Source organism: Meriones unguiculatus, chromosome 15 (assembly GCF_030254825.1).
Source record: "Meriones unguiculatus strain TT.TT164.6M chromosome 15, Bangor_MerUng_6.1, whole genome shotgun sequence".
Classification (NCBI taxonomy): domain Eukaryota; kingdom Metazoa; phylum Chordata; class Mammalia; order Rodentia; family Muridae; genus Meriones; species Meriones unguiculatus.
The window spans coordinates 10,563,865-10,585,049 of NC_083362.1; the positions used below are offsets into that span (position 1 = coordinate 10,563,865).

A 21,185-nucleotide genomic window follows, 5' to 3' on the forward strand; every position below is an offset into this window, starting at 1 on the left:
TGAAAACGTTGCCTGTTCTCTTCACAATATAAGCCCTGCCTCTCCTCAGACACATCTTAAAATCAATTAAGATTTTTCTGGGTCGCGTTTCAGCTGTGCTCTGACGTACCCACAACGTCGTCTTCTCTAGACTTTTTTTTTATTACAATTTTTAAAGATGATTTCTAAAACTTTTGCTTGTGAAATATTTGCTTTTCAGAATACACTTTCTAATTCGATAAGCATACCTGTCTAAATGTCTCTTTCTGAATAAACAATAAACATATGGTTGAAAAAACATCCACCTTCCTTTTTGTATAATATTTTCAGCAGGTGTGGGTGTGTACGTGTGTGGGTGTATGTGGTGGTTTGATAAAAATGGCCTCCTTAGGTCCATAGGGAGTGGCACTATTAGGAGGTGTGGCCTTGTTGGAAAAAGTGTGTCCCTGAGCCAGGCTGTGGTTTTCAGAAGCTCAAGCCAGGCTTAGTGGCCCTCTCTCTCTTCCTGCTGCCTGCTAATCCAGCCGCAGAATCCTTCGCCACGTCTCAAGCATCATGACTGCCTGCATTACACCATGGTTCCTGCCATGACCATAGTGGACTAAACCTCTGAAACTGTAAGCCAGTCCTGATTAAACGTTTTCCTTCGTAAGAGTGGCAGTGTTCCTGCGTCCCTTCACAGCAACGGGAAGCCTAAGGAAGACTGTGTGTGTGTGTGTACACAGACTCCAGTACGTGTGTGAAGGTCAGAGGACAGTCCACGGGAGCTGGGCCTCTCCTTCCACCATGTGGTCCTGTGGACTTAACTGGGGTCCTCAGAGTTGGTGGCAAGCGCTTTTACCCACGGAGCCATCTTTCCAGCCAGGCTCTTTGGTACTTTAAAGCCACCAGGCCCTGGTTTCTGCAGCCTATCAGGCTCACGAGAATCTACTTTTCTTCCTCTTTAGTGCAACTCACGGTTTTCCGACTGCTTTAAAGATTTTCTTTATGAATATTTTTCTCTTGCATGTTCACTGTTTTGGCAGTTTTCCCATGTCCTACTTGACGCATTCACTCTTTCCCCTGGCTCCTTGTACGCATGGCAGCTATTCGTTCCTTTTGCAGCACTGGGGGCTGAATTTAGCTTGCGCATGCTCTACACAAGTAATATACAAGTGAGCTATGTTCTCAGCTCTTTGGTTTTCGTTTTGAGACAGTGTCTCCCAAGGTTGCCCAGGCAGGCCTTGAACTTTTGATCCTCCTGCTAACCCCTCCCTAGTAGCTGGTATTACAGGCCTGTGCTGCAGACTCTATTAACTAACTATGATTAAGTTACTTATCTACATACTTAACATATGCTCTGTTGAGTTCTCCAGATTCATGTCATTTCCGGGCTTATTTTTATGACTATTTTTCTTCTAGTTATCAACTCTAGCCTTCCTACTCATTTGCAGGCATATTATTTATGTTACTTCTGTCTGTCTGTCTGTTTATTTTAGGTCCTGGAAATTGAATCTCGGGCCTTGCCGTGTGAGGCTAGTGCTCTCCCACAAGCCCCAGTGGACAGGCTGCTAAACTTGGATTGGATACTTGCTATCGTAACTGTCACACTGTTCAATACTGTGTTCATCTGAAGTCTGTCCGTGCTGTCCTCACATAGAGTTCCACTCTTACAGAAATTTCCCCCTTTTTAGGCCTGCTTACACGTGTGAGTGTATGTGTGATCTGTGTGCGTGTGCATATATGTGCCAGAAGAAGACGTAGGCTGTCTTTTTCTATTGCTCTCTGCCTTATTACATTAAGATGGGTCTCTCGTGGAACCTGAAGCCCACCATTTTGGGGAGGATGACCAGTGAACTCTCCTGTCCCTGCCCCCAAAGTAGGATGATAAACACTTTAAGCCATATTTGGTTTCTTAACGTGAAATGCTGAAGATTTGAACTCATTTGCTTATGCTTTCAGAGCAAGCACACTTACCCACCTCCTCCACCTGCTTGCAGCTTCCTTTTCAGCTTTGAGATCTGTAGCAGCCTTCAGTCTAGGACCGTCTGCCTCTGTGTTACTGTGAGAAACCCCCGAGAGGTCTGCCCTGCTCCTGACAGCGATGAGCACTAGCTCTAGCCTGAGTGATCGATCTTCAAGAATTATTCGTCTGGCCACTCCCGTGGCCCCTTCCAGAACTAATCAGGTCGCCTGCAGCATCCCAGCCCTCCGGCCTCTGTGTAGCTCTTCCCCCTGAGAAGCTTTGCATTCTAGACTCTTCCACCTCTTTGAACTTCTACCTCCTTCTCTGCAGTTCAGTGAACTGCAGCCTGAGCGTTCCATCCAAGCAAGCAGCAGAGACGTCACAGCTGCTGCTTATAGCTCATTCCCAGACCCTCAGGAGTCACAGTCCTGTGCGTGTGGGAGACGGGGCCCAGACATTGGCTGCTTTATATTTAGCCAGGTTTTCTAGCTGTCCCTGTGAGAACAGTCCTCCCAACAGTAATCCTTTGTGTCTAGACACAGAGGTCCCTTGTCGTGTAGTTTTACATTCGTTTCTCTGGACTCCAGACATTTCCGTTTTTATGGGTGTTCTTGGCTGGGGCTCCTGCACACGCCATGCTGTTAATGTGGACCTCACATGCAGCCATTACTGACCGGAAGAGACTGTTAATTTTTTTTTCTCCCCAGAACCACCAAGCTTGTACAGCTTCCCTGTGTCCATTGGTGATATTTTTACCACAACCTTTTTTGTTTGGTCTAAGCTGCCTTTGCACAGCCCATCTTGAACAACTGAGTCCCAGTCTCTTGTTCTTGTTAGCGTTAATCTCCATTCCCTGCTGTGAGGGCGGCTAAGTAGATAATTAAGCCTAGTAACAGCTTAGGTTTCTGGTCCTAACTCAAAATGTGTGACTATCACATAATATCCAGGTTTATATACAACATGAGAACATTTAAGAGAACTCAAATTTCCCATATTTACATGCGCAAATAGGCAATTAAAGATAACTCCTTGGGAGTTTTGTTTAAGCCAGATAACAGCAAAGATTAAAATAAAAAAAATCAATTGATAAATTTAATTTAGCAAATTACAGAAGATTTTTAATATTATAAAAATAGTCCTACAACTAAAATTTTTAATGACTAAATTTTTAAATAGAAAAAAAGTAAGAATGCTCTTTCAAGGGCTTAGTAAGGTTTTAGAATTTGTCACTTGTCCATAATATATATTAATTTTATAAAAACAGACTTTTACTGTGTTCTAATATCAACAGCCCACCTATAGCGGGTCATAGGCTCATAAACTACATGTTCAAAGGAAACTTGAGAATTGTTACATCAACATGTCTGGGATTTTAGTTGTGCTTTTCTATTTAGAAACAGCTTTGAGAGCTCCTGGATTGTGATATGGCTAATACAGTTTGGTCATTATAATGGGTGGGCTAGTTCTTGGAATTGGTTTGTTGAGGAGTCTCGGCAAATATGGCTCCTGAATGTAAACATTCCTCTCTGCCTCCTTGCTGCCCTGTCCCATCAGGTCCCTCTACCATATGGTGGGTTCCTGGTGAGCGCACACATGGGTTCATCTTCTTGTGCAATTTCAGGAATCAGCATGTCCTGTCTTCTTCTCAAGCCAGGGAAGGTCCCAGGGTGAGGTGCTGGAGTCTGTCCCCCACCCTGGGGCTCTGCTGCTGCTGTAGGCCTGCTGTACTGTGCATTCTGAGGAGGCCCAGGAACCCCTACCCTGAGCAGCTCACAGCACTGCCACCGCTGGGCTCCTCTCTCAGGCTTCCCGGCAGGTAAGCACTCAATGGCCCCTTCCTTCTTGGCCACTTGCCTCCAGGTGGCCTTTTCGCTGAGGCAGGGAGAACTTAGGCTATGTCTGGGCTGTCTCCTTCATCAGGGCTCACCTGGTTTCCAGTGCACTTCTCTACTATGCTAGACCATGTATTTTTCTTTACTGAAGTACTTGCAGCCTGCTGGCTCTGCACAGAATGAGGTTTATTTTGTTTAGAAGCAGAACAGCTGAGACAGGCAAGCCCACCAGCTTGGCTTTGCTGAGGGCGTCATGATGGGGAACCACATAGAAGCAAGGCCTGCTGATACCAGAGAGGAAGCTGGAACGCAGCTTCCTCCCTGATCTCTCAAAAGCTCTATGTGCACGGAAGCCGTATCTGCAGCGTAGGGAAATCTCTGCTTCATTCTTGGTATCAGTTTGAATGTGCCCCAGCGTTCACAACTAGTCTCTGACGGTGCTGAGAAGTAGGTATTGGACCATGAACAGGGACCAATGCAGCTAGTGTCCACCAAAGAATGCTTTAGTTGCCTCTGGAGAGGGTCCCTGACAAAAAGGCTGAATTTGCTTGTTCTCTTGGCATCACACAGGACAGCCAAAAGGCCCTTAACAAGATCCTGGTTTCCTGATCCAGATGTCAGCCCTTTGAATCTTGGACTTTGGGGCTTCTAGGACTTCAAAAAAATAATAACCTCTTTTCATTATAAATTCCTCAGTTTCTGGTATTCTGTCATGGCAGCATCAAATGGTGTAAGTTACCCACCTTGGGCAGGAAGAGGCAGGAGACCTCTGCAGCATTATGCCACCTTGTCATAAACAGTTGACACAGTTTAATCAATGACAACTCCATCTTAGTGGTGGAGGGTCGCCAAGTGAGCAGATGTGCAGTGTCGGGGTGCTTTCGAACTCTGAGCCTCGGCTGACCTCAGGTGTTTTATGTGACCATGTCCAGAAGGTACCACTTTTGCCCTAAGTGTGTAAACCAGAAGGTGAGCTATAGCAACGTCAGGGGAGAGGTGGAAGGGCCCAACATGGTGAGGATCAGAGAGACACAGCGGAAAGAGGAGAGTGTGGGACTGTTTATTCACACCGGGGGAGGCCACATCGCAAGGCTGCCAACAGAAAACGCACCATCCCTACAGTCACCGTGACCAGCGACACTCACGGCTTTAACAGTGCTGAGTGTATACACAATCCCTAAGACCTTACAGGGAAAGCTCCATGTGCTTCAAACTCTAGCCCACTGCTGCTCTGGTTCAACACCTCTCCAACATCCTCTGGCCTTCTTCCTCGGACTCACTTCCTAAAGTTTTGTCACTATAGAAACTGTTGATAAAAGCCCTTACAGTGTCTTCCATTGGTGCCTCTTCTATGTGAAAAAGAGATGTGATAACTTCCTCCTAAGCCAGCACAAAACAGGGGGTTGGGGAGGGGACACCAGGAGGATTTCCTCATCTGTAACCCGAACCATTTCCACAAGAGCAGCGTGGTGGGTGGCCAGCTGGCCCTGGCTCCCCCGCTGTCCCCTCACTTGGACTTCTGGTTGCCTTTGGGGGGCTCTGCTGGGCCCTTCCTTGCCTCCTCCTCAGGGATGAACACACTGACGGTGAAGTCGCTGGTCTCCGAGCCATATTTGTTCTTCACCACCAGCCCGTATTTGCCAGAGTCTGCGGTGCTTACTCCTGAGATGGTGAAGAAGGCCGTCTTCCCTGCCTCGAACCTCAGGCTGCAGTGGTCATCGGAGGCCAGCGGCTTCTCGTTCTTCAGCCAGGACACCTCAGGGGTTGGGTCGCCCCACACATTGCAAGTGAGATTCAGCGCCTGCAAGACAGGGTTATGGGAATGAAGGGGAGGCATCAGTTAATTCTGACCCAGCCTCGTGCCAGAGATAACTAGAAGGCTCCCAGGCTGGGTTTAAGGTAGCTATGGGTCTGCAGCTGGTTACACTCAGAGGAGCATCTTTAGGGCGGGGCTTTGGGATTCTAAAATGCTTGCTGTCCAGCATCAGCTCACTGTGGCACTTTCTTTCCATTCTCCATCTCCACTTTCTCCTCCGTGGACACTCAGCCGCCTTTTGCTCTGAGGTGGCTGCATCAGCCGAGGAATCTCATTCCACACTCTCTGCCTGCTCACTTATGCATTTCACTTGCGTTGCGGAACCCAGCAGTGGAATGGCAGCAGCGGCTCTACGTGATTTAACTAATTTTCCCTTTCCATCTTCCTCATTTCCTTTAGCTCCCTGGACCCCTTCCGGCCTGTGCTGGTGCTGAGGTGATTGGCCCAAAGGCATCCTCAGTAAAATCTCACCGGCCCTGTTGAAACTCTTCTAAAACACCGGCATTCGGCTGCACTTTGACTTGGCCTTACCAAGAAAAGGAAAGACTCACATGGAACTCTGAGAAGCACCCCAGAGGCTTGCGTTAGTGTGTGAGATGGCTCTGTTTGACGGGTAAGTGTTTTGTACGTACAGTTGACAGGTAGATTTTCATCATCACACAATCCCCTTGTGCTGTCCTTTCAACGCTGCATGACCCACCTGACTTCTCAGCCCTGTACTTTGTTGAAAAAGACATCTTTTCTTGTTGAGATTATAGTTGCTCAGAGTGTGCTATCATTTCATCGTTTCCCTGCTCCCTTTCCTATTTCCAAACCCTTCCAAATACCCTTCCTTGCTCTCTTTCAAATTCATGACTCCATTAATTGTTGTTTTATGTGTGTGTGTGCGTATGTACACGTACATATATATTCCTAAATACAACCTGCTCAGCCTATATAATGTTACGTGTGTGTGTGTGTGTGTGTGTGTGTGTGTGTGTGTGTGTGTGTCAGGGCTGGCCATTCGCTATTGGATAACCAGTTGGTTTTTCTCTTCCCTTGGGGAAGACTATTTCTGGCCCTCTCAGCATCTCTTAGCTGCCTGGGGTTCTTTGTGTAGGGCTGAGGCCTCTTGGTTTTTCTCCATCCACTTTGGCATGGCTATCATTGTCCTTGTTCAGCTCACATTTGGGGGATGACACTAGCGAGGCTTGATAGGTGCAGCTTCTGATGTTCGGAGGAGGCAGTCTCACAGCAAACTCCCTGAGCCTCCGGCTCCCCGTCCCATCCCGCCCCCTCTTTCTGCAGTGATTCCCAGGGTTTAGGTGTGGGAGTTGTATTACAGATGTACCCACTGGGACTGGGCTCTGCACCATGGCGGTTTGATTGCCAACTCTGTTCTCAGTCTCCAGCAACTGCTACTCATTTCTCCATTTATAAAACACTGTCATTTCCAAAAAACAAAGTTATATCAACAGAATCTACAATATGCAAACTTTCCAGACGGCTTCTTTGTCTCCTCCTTCTGTGTCATTCCTCGATGAGGCACCCATGCTGCTGAGCCAGTCGCTTGGCCCTTCCTAGCTGACTAGTGTGCCAGTGTGCACATGCCCCTCAGGTCCATATATGCCGCTTTCAGTTCGGGGCTCTCATGGAGAGAGTTGCCGTGAATAGAATACAGGCGGTTCCACCTCTCTGGGATAAGCACCCAGGGCTTAGTTTCTGGGCTGTATGATAAGCATATGATTCACTCGACTCCCTAGAAATTGCCAGGCTCTTTTGCTAAGAGTCGATATAGCTTTGGCCGGCATCCCACCCACGTTGCGGAAGTAATTCAGCTTCCCCACATCTTTGCCCTCAGTTGCCATTGTGCGTTTATATTGCGCATCATGGACCACTGCAGTTCAGGGAGGCATGCTATATCCCGCGGTGTCTTTATCCGCCTGTCCACGGCTACTGATGCTGAATCACATATTCTCGACTAGGAACGAAGTTGGCCTTGCTGGGCAAGGGGTGCTCTTCTAAATATCTTCCCAAGAGACCTTAAGGTGTCACTCATTACCTCCCACTACGAGGCCTGCTCGCATCTCACCGTTAGCACGCTTCTGAGACAGGCTCTGCTCTCAGGCTTGACCTGTGAGCTTCTTGCATATGCCTCCCAAGGGCTGGGCTCATCAGCATATGCTGCCATGGCAGTTTTAATCAGCCTTTTTATAGAATTGCTCTATGGGTACATTTCAGAAAGAAGAGTACAAGCCAGAGAAGTGGCTCAGTGGGTAAAGATGCTTGCTGCCAAACTGGGTGACCCAAGTTCAACTTACCCCCCCAGTACCACACTGCGGAAGAACGGAGAGCTGCGAGTGGTGCTTTGTGCTCTGGCTGCCACATACACGCTATGGCACGTCCTCCAATAAGTAAACATGTGCATATAATAATTTTTAAATGAGTCAAATCATTGTCATTCAATGTATCTGAACAGACCAGCTTTGTGAGCTTGGGGTAAAATGTAACCAAATTAAACAGAAATCCCAAACCCTGTAAGCATTGTGGAAAACTAATGTCCATGCTTGAGACCTGGATTGTGGATTCAAGTGCTTTCACCTACATTCTCTCTTCCACTGACACTACTGCCCAGTGAGTTCAACCTCCTTGAGCGAGGAAAGTGGGGAAGGTGGTTTAAGGACAGAAACTGCTCTCAAAGGTTCAGCTTAAAGCTGATGATGGTATTTCCCGCCTACAAAGCATAGAGTGGCACCTACAGCCTTGCTTTGCAGCCCAAATTCTGCAGCCATCCCTTTTACCTCCCCCATCGCAGACAGTGTCTGCGCTTCCGGGCAGGAAAAGGTTTTACTCCGCTGCAGGTCCCTCTGGACTGGCTATGCAGCCAAAGGTGGCCTTAAACTCTACAGCCCCCTGCTGAGTTCTTAGATTATAGGCATGTACCACTCTGCCTGGTTTACAGGTCAGAGGTCACATTCATTGCCTCTTGGAAGCCAGGAAATACCATTTTAACACCAAATGGAGAGGCTGATGGAGCTAGTAGAAACTCATGAGGCAGCACCTTTCCCTGTAACCATGAGACTCTTAACAGCGCAGGCGCCTTCCACTGTGCTGGGGTAATTTCTTTCTTCTGTTGTTACAAAGTTAGAAGCTAACGTTTCCAGGTTCATTTTCATACAGCCTAGTGGCTTTTGATGGTTTCAAAACACGACTCTGGAGAAATGGCCTCAATGCAGCCTCACAAGAGATGCTTTTGCCCCGACCCTGGGCTGACAAGACATTATGACTGGAATGCTGAACTTGTAACCTTGTATTTGGTTATTCTGTTCAAGCGCAGACAATGGACTAAGGCAGAGACGGTGGGATGCAATGGTGTGGCGTGTTGGGACCTGTTCCGCATGTGAAGGTAGGGATGAGAGCACCCCACACTTACCTTGCCCTCCTGAATGGTGACAACATCAGGGAGACCGCCTAACACCCGGGCCCGATCTGCAAGCACAGAAATTCTGCTTAATCACTGCAATGAGGAGGGCCAAAGCCCAAGCCCTCAAAGCTGCTTCATGACCTGAACCTCCCAAGCTATTTCTCCCCGTCCTGATGGCATGGCTATCTCACCCTGCTTTCAGTGTGCAAAATGAGAAGGTAACCCAGTATCTCTGGGTCGTCTTTACTCACATAGTGCACATATACAGGTGCCTGGAGTTGTGCATAAAGCAGCAGCTCAGAGCTACTTAGTCACACAAAGACCTGCCCATGATTTTTCATGGCTCCCTCCAGCTCTAGCCCAGGAGTGGATCAGCAGGACTAAGCTCAAGGGAGCAGAACGAATCTTCATGTGTAGGCTCTGGGTTGGGCATGGCCTCTTCATGGCTTCCCTGTGATGAGCACCAGTGGACTAGTAGGAAGGCTATAGCCTGGGAGCTCCGGAGGCTTGTGCGGTTGTGGGCTTCCTTTTGAGCCTCTCCCTAGAGAGTTTCCTTTTCTTGGTTCTTGGTGTCAGGTGTATGAGAGACGTGCTGAAATCTAGGGTCGGTGCTGTTGGCCAGGACACATGCGTGCTCTGGGCATGACTGTCTGAGCACTTGATGAAGGAGCTCTTCAGTGACACAGCCCAGGCCTCCTCTCTGGTAACCAGGCACAGACTTGGTTACCAGCCTCACGTTCTAAGGCCCATTTCATTCAACCTGTGACTCTTGAACCTTGTTTCTACAGATTTACAGTGTCAAAGACAGTGTTTCCAACTCTTGTTTTATTCACTGTGTCTAAGTTTCTTCTGATACATTGTACCTACAATGACTAATAGCTACCATATGGTTGTAACCAAGAGATTTCTTAGGTTACCTGCAGAGGACAAGGGCCAGATGTCATAACTGAGACCTTCCTACAGACCTAAGATTAAAGTGAAACCATATGTAGCCCCTCTACAATTTATAAAAGAGAGAAGTGACTGGGAGCTCCCTGTATAGATCAAGCTGGTCTAGAACTCAGAGATCTGTCTGCCCCTGCCTCCCAAGTGTTGGGATTAAGGGTTATGTTACCAAGCCCGGCAAGAAAAGAATCCGTTATCATCAGTAGATATGCCGGGAAATGGAGTCTGACATTGAGTTTGCCTCTGTGCTGCGTGAAGGCAGTTACTTACTTTTTTCTGCGATGGCAGCTTGTCTGTGGAAGAGAGAGACAAAAGAAAGTTGGATTAGTATCACTTCAAGTAGCTCTCTCTCTCTCTCTCCCTGCCCCCTCTCTCACACACAGGCATGCCTCAGAGCAGCTTGGAAAGTTGCTCTCTCTCAATTACAAATCTGCTCTGTGTAACATGAAGAGTTGTGACAAAATTAGACTGTACTTAATACACAAAGGAGAGGAGGAAAGGCAGTCCATAGTCTGCTTCAGAGATATTTGGCAGCTCAACTAACAGTGTCAAGTGGGCTTTTCCTATGCTGGCTGGAACAATAGACTCTTTCTGATGCTCAGATGGAACTCAGGGTTCCAGGAACGTAACTGAGTAGAAGCGGCCCTTGCCAGGAACGGGAACTTACTTTAACCTCTGGAATTCAGCAAAGGCTTCATCAAATGCTTTAAAAGAAGAAAAGAAAGTTAAAGTTTTATCAGTCAGGGCTGGTTTAAGTCACAAGGTTGGGTCACCACCCGCCTTTCCATGAGACCACCTATGGCTTCACATTGCAATGTCAACAAGACAAACAAGCACATTCTATGTAGACAGTATGAAGTGGTGGACTTTAGAAGATTTCAACTCAGCAAGGCGCCTTCAACCTTAAACAGAGAAAGTTGGCTATCAGTACTACTCAAGAGAAAATGGGGATAAGCCTTTCAAATAAAGCATCCTGAAAAGAAAAAGAAACAATGTTTTTGTTTTGTTTTGTTTTTCTTATTAAATTAGCCCTGAGAGACTCTTGGCTAGACAGTCCAAACTATGTTAGGTTTTCTGCTCCATTTTGGCAGGAAGCGAGCACACTGTATCATGGTCATCGCCTTGTATCCCGAGACTGGCCTGAAACCCAGTGCTGTGTATTGCAGGGCAGAGCCCAGAGACTGTATTTTTTTTTTTAATTTTAAAATACATTTTTTGTTAGTATACAAAATAATGGGTTTCATTATGACATTTCATATATGTGTATGTGTTCATATTCTTCCCCACTCTCTGTCTCTCTACTCCCCCCCGAGCTGAAGCAGTATTTCTCAAGCCACAATGAAGTAGAGATGGAGGCGAATGAGATAAGAAGATAGGAGTTACAGTGCTCTAAAATAATCTTATCCCCGTTGACGTCAGGGTAAGATTCTTGACTGAAGCTCATGAGGAAAAGAAAAGGCAGCTTTGTTTAGAAATCCTTCTAGTTCGTCCTTCATCTCCTTCATGGCTCAAGAAACACACACAGGTTTATTTCCATCTGTGTGTTGAGGGTGTGCCTTGGCTTGGGTGGAGGCATTGGAGCACAGCTCTTAGGAGCCTGTTCCCACCAGCTGCTCTGTTCACCGAGTCGGGCCTTTGAGTTTCCCGATGGTTCTCCTGTCTCCACTCCCTCCCTCCTCTTTGGGGCAGAAGTACTGGGATCTTAGGCGTGTACCCACATCCAGCTTTCCATGTGGGTTCTGGGGACTGAACTCGGGCCATCAGACTTTCAGAGCTCGTACTCACACCCGTGCCGTCATCTCCCCAGCTAAGAGTCACATTTTAAGTGTAGAGAATATAGACTTGATTAGGTTATACTAACCCACACCCCCCTACACACACACTTTATACATAGAAGAGTCAGTACGAGTCAGGCTGAGAACAGCATAGTAGCACAAGAGCTGTTCCTGGTCCCCACACCACACTGAGCCAAAGAGGCCAAGCTAATGTTTGATTGGTGGCTGTAGTGCAAGGTGAGAGGATCTGTAGCCTTTGTCTTATAGTGGGTTAAAAGTGGGGTGGTTGCACAAGCTTTGTTGTTAAAAATAATTTTCAAAGTATTGTAAATCTATCTGCCCACTTGCTCCTTCCCCTTTCTGTTGAATTTCCCATAGTCAGGCAGACGGTGGGGGAGAGCCTTGGCGAAGCTGGTACAGAGCGGGCTGGAAGGTCCTTGCCTCTTTGCTGCAACTTCTCCCAGGACTACAGATCCTTCAGAGAGTCTTTGTAGGCATACTAGGTAGGGGTGGGGTGAGAATAGGGGATTCAGAGAACACATACACACACACACACACACACACACACACACACACACACACACACAAACACGCACGCACGCATGCAGTCACATGCCTCCTGGCATGCTTGGAAAGCTGCTCTCTAAACTGTGAACTTATCCTGAGGTTGAAAAAGCACGAAGAGTTACAATACACTGACACCGCGTTGTAATGCCCCAAGGAGTGAAGGGTGGTTAGCCTCCTTTGGTGAGTTTCAGAGAGAACAGAGGGAAGAATATAGCCAGGGGATTGGGGGAAACGGCGTTGATTTTAGCTGCTTACATAACTTTTTTGCTTGTTCACTTAACTTTAAGTTTTATTTAGTAACTGTGTGCCACCTTTGATCTTTGCTTGTTGCAAATCATTTGCTTGCCCCTCTTTACACTTTTTCTTTCCCGTTATCTCCAGAAGCCCCAACTCTTTTGGCAGATAACTAGGATATCTGGGACCCTTCAGATGTAGCTCTCTGGCTTCCTTCTGCCCTGCTCAGCATTTCCTTTGGTTCTTCTCATTCACTCCTCTCTGGTTTTGGACAGAGAAGCCCCTTTATTCCTTTCCAGAGTTTCCCACCAAGGATTGCCCTTCAGGTTCAGTCTGTCTAGTCTAACTAACTAAGGAACTGCTTTCTTGCTCTGGATAAATAAGCTCAGATCTCAGTCCCCATAAACAATTGCTTTGAACTCGCTGCTCTTAAGAAGGTGATCGTGAATCAACTGACCTCTTCCAAAAATCCTCCTGTGAGGATGGTGCTTCCTTTCCATGTTTATTGTCTCTGTCTTGCTTTTTGTGGATTTGAATTTAGTGGGTTGTCTGCCCACTAAGTTCTTGATGATTAAGACCACCTTGCCAAAGTCACTATTAATGAAAATGCATCAGAGGCCATTGTTTTAGCCTCACGCCTGCACTAGTCCTCAGCTGACCAGATCTAACTAGATTGGTGTCACTCATATGGGGTGACATATAATCGAATTGAACTTAAAAACAAGGCAGGCTTCCAAAAAGATTGGGACTCAGAGAAACTGATCAGCACAGGTCCATGCAAGCTGAGCATCAAAAACAAACAACAACAACAAAACAAACCAAGCCTTCTTTGACATCACCAGATAATAAACTCACTTCACTCTGGCTTATTCTATAGTGTTTAGATGTACGTTTACCTTGTCCAGAAAGATCCACTGTCTTCTGGTGCCCAGTCTTGCCGTCAAAGAGCTCCATGACATATTTCCCTTTGTCGTTTGGGGTGGGCTCGTTGATCTGCAGCCAAATCTGCTCCCCAGTGACCCCACTCTTGACTCTGTCTGTATACTTAATTCCAGTCCCACTGTTAAGGTGAGGAAAGTATCATGTTTCCTTCCGTGCATGCTGATCTTTCCCCGGCCTCTTATTCATGTATGTCCCATCTATGACCCTTCATGGGCCTTCAGGATACATGAGACCTGCCTGTGCCATTCTGCGTTAGGGTGTTTGTGGACTTGGATTTCAAGGACCTGAAACAGGTAGCTTAAACTCACTGCAGTAACCTGGGCCCACTGTAGATTTCACGACCAACACCTCTCAGCGGCACTGGTTATCTTTGGCTTTGCTTGCGTTTATTTCTATGACTAAGGGAATCTTTAAAGGCGAAAGGCCAAACTGCATACTATTTTGCTGCATATTTAACACAGATGATCTGTGGCCAAGCCGGATAAGCAAAAGACACACTGATGGGGACTCTCTGTGATGACAGCTACTGACATACACTGATCCTAAGCTATTAAGACTACGTAAAGATGCACGTGGTTGAAGAGTCAAAATGAATAAAAAGCAAAGCAGCTGTCGAAACCAGTGAGGCATGTGCCATGACCCTGTGTGAGAGCAAGAGGAAATGCAGCCCTTGCCACTGTGATCTGACTGTAAAAAAGCACTCCTGTCACAGAGAAAAACAAGGGCGTGGAGGAAAACACTTCATGAAGATCTCATGAAACTATGAGGAAATTTAAAATGCCATGCATAGGGCCAGTGACTGGTGCAGGGGTAGAGGCGCTTGCTGCCGAGCCTGAAAACCAGAGTGAAGGAGCTGACTCCTACAAAGTAACCTCCACTGTGCTGTGCCGTGCACATAGGTGCACACACAAAATAAGTGAAACACAATTTTTAAAAGCAGTACACAAAATTGCCCTATGTATACATAGAGTAAAGTAAAAATATATATGGAGAAAAATTAAAAGACAGAAATTTAAATGTGCATAAATGGGTTATTAAAACTATTGATGATATCATGTTATAAATCCTTCTAGCTGGGCTGGGGTGGCACATGCCTTTAATCCTAGCACTCAGGAAGCAGAAACAGAGATTTCTGTGTTCAAGGCCAGCCTGGTCTACAGAGTGAATTCCAGAATAGCCAGGGCTACACAGAGAAACCTTGTCTTGAAAAACAAAAACAAAACAACAAAACCTTTTCATTTCATAATACCTACAAATGTATTTTCTTTAAAAAAGCATGTACAAAGTTTGTAGCCTAAAGAGAATTTCAAAATGAACTAAAAAAAAAACCAAACCAAAACAACATAAAACAAAAACAAAATCAAAATATTTTCACCAAAAATTTTAGGTTTCAATGAATATTTAGTATCTTTTATAACACTACATGCTATGAGGACATTTATTGATCTATCTTTAAATATATTAGCAGTTCAAATGCCATAGAACTGGAAAAAAAAACAATTAATAAATGGAACCTCATGAAACTAAAAAGCGTCTATAAAGCAAAGGACACTGTCAACAGAACAAAGCAACAGCATACAGACTGGGAAAAGATCTTCACCAACCCCACATCCGACAGAGAGCTAATATCCAGAATCTATAAAGAACTTAAGAAATTAAATATCAACAAACCAAATAATCCAATTAAAAATGGGGCACAAAGCTAAACAGAGAATTCTTAACAAAAGAATATCAAATGGCAGAGAAACACTTAAACAAATGCTCAACATCCTTAGTCATAAGGAAATGCAAATCAAAATGACTCAGAGATTCCTTCTTACACCCATCAGAATGGCTAAGATCTAAAACTCAAGTGACAAACTGGAGAGGGTGTGGAGAAAGGGGAACCCTTCCATTGGTGGTGGGAGGGCAAACTGGTACAACCACTTTGGGAACTGGGAATAGTGCTACCTCAAGACCCAGCTATTCCACTCTTAGGCCTATCTCCGAAAGATGTTCTACCATACAACAAGGACATTTGCTCAACTATGTTCATAGCAGCTTTATCCATAATAGCCAGAATCTAGAAACAACCTAGATGTCCCTCAACGGAAGAATGGATACAGGTGGAGGCTTAGTCACAAGATGTCTATGAATGATGATAACCTCTGTCACGAGCAAAGACACACTGTAGCCATTGTGTTGAGGGAAAGAGCTAGCCTGGAGTAAGGGAGGGCCTCAGTGTTCTGTCCTGTGGTCCTCAACATGAACCCTGAGAATGAGAGGACTTCTTACCTGAATGGGGTGGACTTTTTGTTTACATTCCTCTCACTTGCCAGTGTGTATGTGTGTGTGGGGGGGGGGGGGTTGTCTACCTAGTGAGCCAGTTTGCATCTACTTACTTGTGGGACCAGTTAACTTTCAAGTCATCCAGGTAATAAGTGACAAAGGAGTAGAGCCGGATGCCCTCTGCTGTGCTCTGGATTTTCAGGTCTGTAGCGGACAAGGCTGAGGAAGAGAACAGCATAATTCATGCACCGGTGAGTTCATCCCGGAAGCAGCGTACTGAAACCTTCGCCATGGTGAGGAGATGGTAACTTACCTATCTTCCGGCATACCTCAGTCATCAGTTCTTGGAAAGCTGTGGATAGAGGGACATAGCCAAAAACCGTTAGCTTGAGCATATTCCATATAAGGTCAAGTTTCACGCTGTTAGCTCACAAAGTCCCTGTCCAGAAAAGGCCATTCAATAGCAGATGAATTTGTTGACCCATTGATAATTAGTGTTTTACTTTGTTTTTTTTTTTGGGGGGGGGTAAAACAACCCGATTTTCATAAGGCTTTAAAAAAGGATTTCTCCTTGTTTTGATCTGTGCTTTCCTTGAATGGTTGGTTGGTAATTAATATCGTGTATACATTCTAGAAAAGGCCGCAATGACGTTTCCAGGAAGCCTGTTGGCTTTGAAATGCTCTTTCTTCTTAAATTGGAGGAAGCCTTAGTTTGAATTACAGGGGTTTTCTTATCTATGTCATCTGTTCCCAATGAATTAACTGTCTCTGTTAACCGCAGCTCCACCTCTACCGAGAGCTGAGAGCCAGCCTCCTAGCTCTGTGGGCTGATTACAATCCTGCTGTTCTAAGGAAGAAAACTGGAGGTTTGGGGGATGGGGTTATGAGTAGCTTTGAGTTATTATAATATATTTGCCCTTAGTAAGTGTCTGAAAAATGGAAATGGCTGCTTTCCTACGTTAATAACTGCAGAGCTTCAAATTTCACACACAAATCTTTCTTGACACCCTTAACAATGGCCTATTTTGTTTTTAGCATGCTCCTTATAGAAGGTTTTGATCCTAGAAGATTTTTGTAGAGTTGAAACAAAAATGTTGACTTAAATTGAGAACAGATTTCTAGTGGCCCGTGGGCTATAAATTCTTTAAGGATCAAAAGTTTACTTTTGATTTCTAGGAAGTGGAAAGGGAAAATGTTTTTGAAAACGAACAGTCGTTTGCTCTGCTGGAATTTCAATTAAACAAAAATCAGTGGACACAAATCAGCATGACCTCCATAGCCAGCCCAGCCCTGGTCATAATTCTGGTAGCTGTAGACCCATAAGGCAGACCCCAGCAGTTGGTAGATTCACCTTCATCCACAAGTTTCAATCTGCTCTTATCTTTTCCTCGGTCATCTTTCAGGATAACTTCATAAAATCCAGCATCTCTCTTGGAAAACTGAGGAGACAGTGAACATTGCAGTTCATCAGACTTGGTTGCTACATTTGTGTGTACATTGTGTCTCTGTGTGATGTGCATGCATGCGTGTATGAGTGTAAGTTCATGTGTGTATGAGTGTACATTGTGTGGGTATGCATGAAATAAGCATACAACATGTATGTGGAGGCCAGAGATCAACCTTGGCTATCGCTGTTCAGGAACCATCCACCTTTCTTGCTTTTAACCATTTACTTTATGTGTCTGAGTGGTCGGACTGTGTGGATGTCTCTACGGCACATGCACACAGTAACTGTGGACAGTGACACAGATTTCTAAAGAAGTCAATCCCAAACTATAATAAACTGAACAGAAGAGGGCATTGGGTCCTCTAGGATAGAGTTACAGACAGTTGTGAGCCTCTATGTGAGTGCTTGGAAATCACATCCATGTCCTCTGGAAAAGCAACTGAGCCATCTCTCCAGCTCCGACCTGTGTTTTGAGGCAGAGTCTCTCAGTAGGGCCTGGAGCTCTCCAATCTGGCTAGACCACCTGGCCATAAAGCTCCAGGGACCCACCTGCCTGCCTGTCTCCACCACTGGGATTATAAATGTGTTCCTGTTAGATTTGAATTGCTGTGACTCCTTTGGGTGTGGAGTCACTGAGGAGCCTGGTTTCTAGTGAGAGAATTGCAACGTGGAGGCAGCAGCTTGCCTGTCTGTGGCCACCCACCTCCGTGATGAGTAGGGTACAAATGCCGTCCTTAAAGTCATGCTTCTCATCCACCGATATCTCCCGTTCATCCTTGTACCACACAATCTGGGTCTCCTTTTTAATATTTGCCACCTGCAAGAGGAATCAAAATAAAGAAAAAGCGGTTATGTTTTGGCGAAGGTAAGTAGTTCTTAATCGTTGGGGTATTAAAACACTGAATAATCTGGAGTCTGAAGACACCCATTTATAAAGAGACCAGTTCCACATTGAGGGTTTTCGTAAAGAAAGGGTTACAATAGGGTGAACACCAGCGAATAAACTTAAACCAACAGCATCTCGATTTCCAATGGTAAAACTTGTCTTAGCATCCGGTTTCCCTGACAAATACAGAAATGCTGCACTGGGCAGTAGGACTGTTTTCTGCACGGATAGATGGGACCGGTTGGAAATGGAATGGAAACTTCCCATCGCCAGGCTCACTCCCAAGGGAGCAGGGAGACCAGTGATCAGGCCAGCTCGCGCAACACTAAATTGTTTCAAAACAAGCTTAAAAGTGATGCCAAGGAAAAGTACCAAGTGTCCATTAAATCAAGGCATATCAAAGAAGAACTCTCCAACCTAAAAAAACAAACATACATGCTCAGTGGGCATGGTGGTATAGTAGAATGGTCCCACTGAGATCAGAGAATTGCTTGAGCCCAGGGTCTGAAAGCAACCTGGCTGACACGGGAGACCCTGTCTATATCCCAGAGTTCTTAGGTGGATGTGGAAAGAAAGGACTTCATATATGCTAACATATATGCTTAAATAAAAATAGAAATCTCAAAACCAAAAAAAAAAAAAACCTCCTACTGCATTAAAATAGTGTCCCAGCAGAATGAATAGGATGAGTAAACTCCAATCTATATCTAAACATTTAACAAAAGAGAAAAAGGAAGATTACAAATGTATGTAAAAAGGAAGTAAGGTTTAATAGCTTAATTGCGGAGAGATTTAGAGAAGATGCGTTTAGATCCCATACATCACACATTATCAGTGGATAAAACCATCACATGTAGATGGATCTTGAGCTTTTCCTACAACATTTGAACTTCTTGAAAACTAAAATTGCATGAGAAAGTAAAGACTTCATACAAATCAAGAAAATAAAACGAAAACACCAAAGACCCCACTGAGCATCTGGTAAGAGGACACGTGACTGCAAGACGAGCATGGAGACGCGTTTGCTTCTGGAGGTTGGAATGAGGATGACCCCCATAACTCATCTATTTGAACACTTGGTCCCCAGCTGGTGTTTGAAAAAGATTAGGGGGTGTGACCTTGTTGGAGGAGGTGTGTCATGGGGGGAGGGGCTTTGAGGTTTCAAAAGACCCAATGCCATCCTCAGTGTGCTCTCTCTGCTTGCCTGCAGTTTGACATGCAAGCTCCCAACTCTTCCTGTCACCACGCCTTTGCTCTGCCATTATGGACTCTCACCCTATGGAACCGCAAGCTCAATTAAATGATTTCTTCTATAAATTGCCTTGGTCACAGTGTTTTATCACAGCAACAGAAAAGTGATTAGTATGCTCGTTATAAACAAAAGCATTCATGTTTTACGATGTCGAAAGGATTTCAGCTGGGTTGGGGATAGAGCTCAGCGGTAGAGTGCAAGGCCCTGCAAACACACACACACACACACACACACACACACACACACACACACACACCAAAAAAGTCCATCTAGCAAGCGAACATAAGCAGCAATACTCTTAGTAATAGTGGGGTCAGTAAATAAAAGGCCATTAGCTGGTTTCTAAATCATGGAAACCTATTGTGCTAACAGGTGACATTGATAAAGATGACCAGCTTAGAAAGCTGCATCCGGACTGGGAGAAACTAGAAATGCTCTGGACTTGCTGAGCCCAGAGACAATCCAAACACCAATCTTTTAAAAATTATTTAGATGTATTTGTTTTATATACATGTGCATGTTTATATACATGTATGCATATGTACCACCTGTGTTCCTGGTGCTCACAGAGCCCAGAAGAGGATGTTGGATCCCCTAGAACTGAGGTACAGACAGTTGTGAGCTGTCATGTGGGTGCTGGAACTGAAGCCAGGTTCTACAGCAGAGCACTCACTGCTCCCTGTTGCAGGGTATTTGCAACCCTGAGAACCCAAGACTATGACCTGAAAGACCTGTGTGTAGTTGTGGAGTGACTCAGCCCTAGCACACACCTTTAACCTAAGAACTTGCTGTTTATTGTAAGCTGGTGGTTGTAGTGTGGCCCGGCCCTAGCACACACCTTTAATCCAAAAGCTTTCTGTAAAGAGGATTAAACAAAGTTAACCCTACGTCAATAGGCAGAGCAAGAAAGCAGCTGACAGAAAATAAACAGAAAGGAGGGACTTTGAGTTGAAGGGTATTTAAGACAGTGTGGAGAAGAAGGGCTTTAAGGGCTTTAGGCTTTTGGCCTTTGGGCTTTGGGCTTTTGGCTTTTTCCTTCTGGGACATGAGTAAGAAGGTCAGCTGGGTGCTTTCTCTGCCTCACTGAGCTATTAGGTTTTCACCCCAGCATCTGACTCCTGGATATTTATTGGTAAAATCAAACAGTTGGGACTTTTTTTTTTTTTAACAACAGCTCCTTTTGTTTTGTTTTTTGATCAGGGTTTCACTATGTATCCTTAACTGGCCCAGAACTCATACAGATCCACTCTATCTCCAAGTGCTAGAATTAAAGGCATAGGCTATCATGTCCACCTCAGCCAGTGCTCTCATCCACTGACCCATCTCTGCAGGCTCATCTCTTCGAGGTTCCTTGAAGCCAGGGGCCTCTAGCTCCTGCTCTAGCTGGACCTTGTCTCCTGGGCTGTCATCTAGGGGTGGCAGAGGGAATGTCTGTGTGGACTCCTGAAGTAGAATGGTGCCCGTGGTGTTCTGTGGGCAGGCTGGGGCTCACATGGTTCTCATGAGTCTAAATGTTTAGCTCACATCCTCCATGGACTTTATAGAACAATAGTTAACTGCTACATTTACACGAGTTATTCCAATGGTGTAATAAGGAGTTTTGAGACAAGGTTTGTTCAAATTGGACACAATTGGGCACATTTGGCCAGGTTTCTGTGAAAGTCTCATGATTTAGAAAAGGAGCTGAGGTGAGTCAGGAATAGCTTACCACTTAGATGTAGACTTAGCCTAAAGCAGAAGCAGCACGTGCCGCTCTGACTGACAGAAGCTGGCCACCCCAAGCCGAAAGTCCAGACCCAGCGCTCCACACCCTGCAGTTTTTCTGAGCATTAGCACAGAACCACACACAACCTTGTGTCATGTGCAAAATTATTCAACACAGTGCCTAAAATGT

The 21,185-nt window shown here is 45.5% G+C and overlaps 1 protein-coding gene and 1 long non-coding RNA gene across 2 annotated transcripts in view; one reads left to right on the forward strand and one right to left on the reverse strand.

Annotated features, from left to right (window-relative positions):
- Positions 1-4,802: 4,802 nt before the first annotated feature.
- The window catches only part of Myom1 (myomesin 1), a 98,885-nt gene continuing 82,502 nt past the window's right edge, over positions 4,803-21,185 (reverse strand). The window contains exons 30-38 of the mRNA XM_060368156.1: positions 17,857-17,970; positions 17,058-17,145; positions 16,020-16,058; positions 15,820-15,925; positions 13,393-13,556; positions 10,588-10,624; positions 10,191-10,213; positions 8,985-9,040; positions 4,803-5,557 (exon numbers count right to left, since the gene is read on the reverse strand). Coding sequence (XP_060224139.1) covers positions 5,264-5,557; positions 8,985-9,040; positions 10,191-10,213; positions 10,588-10,624; positions 13,393-13,556; positions 15,820-15,925; positions 16,020-16,058; positions 17,058-17,145; positions 17,857-17,970 — 921 coding nt within the window. The 3' untranslated portion in view covers positions 4,803-5,263. The remainder of the gene's footprint in view (positions 5,558-8,984; positions 9,041-10,190; positions 10,214-10,587; positions 10,625-13,392; positions 13,557-15,819; positions 15,926-16,019; positions 16,059-17,057; positions 17,146-17,856; positions 17,971-21,185) is intronic.
- On the forward strand, positions 5,415-8,030 carry LOC132648044 (uncharacterized). The gene is made up of 3 exons (XR_009586403.1): positions 5,415-5,543; positions 5,972-6,185; positions 7,793-8,030. It is a non-coding gene; the product is annotated as an uncharacterized LOC132648044 (long non-coding RNA).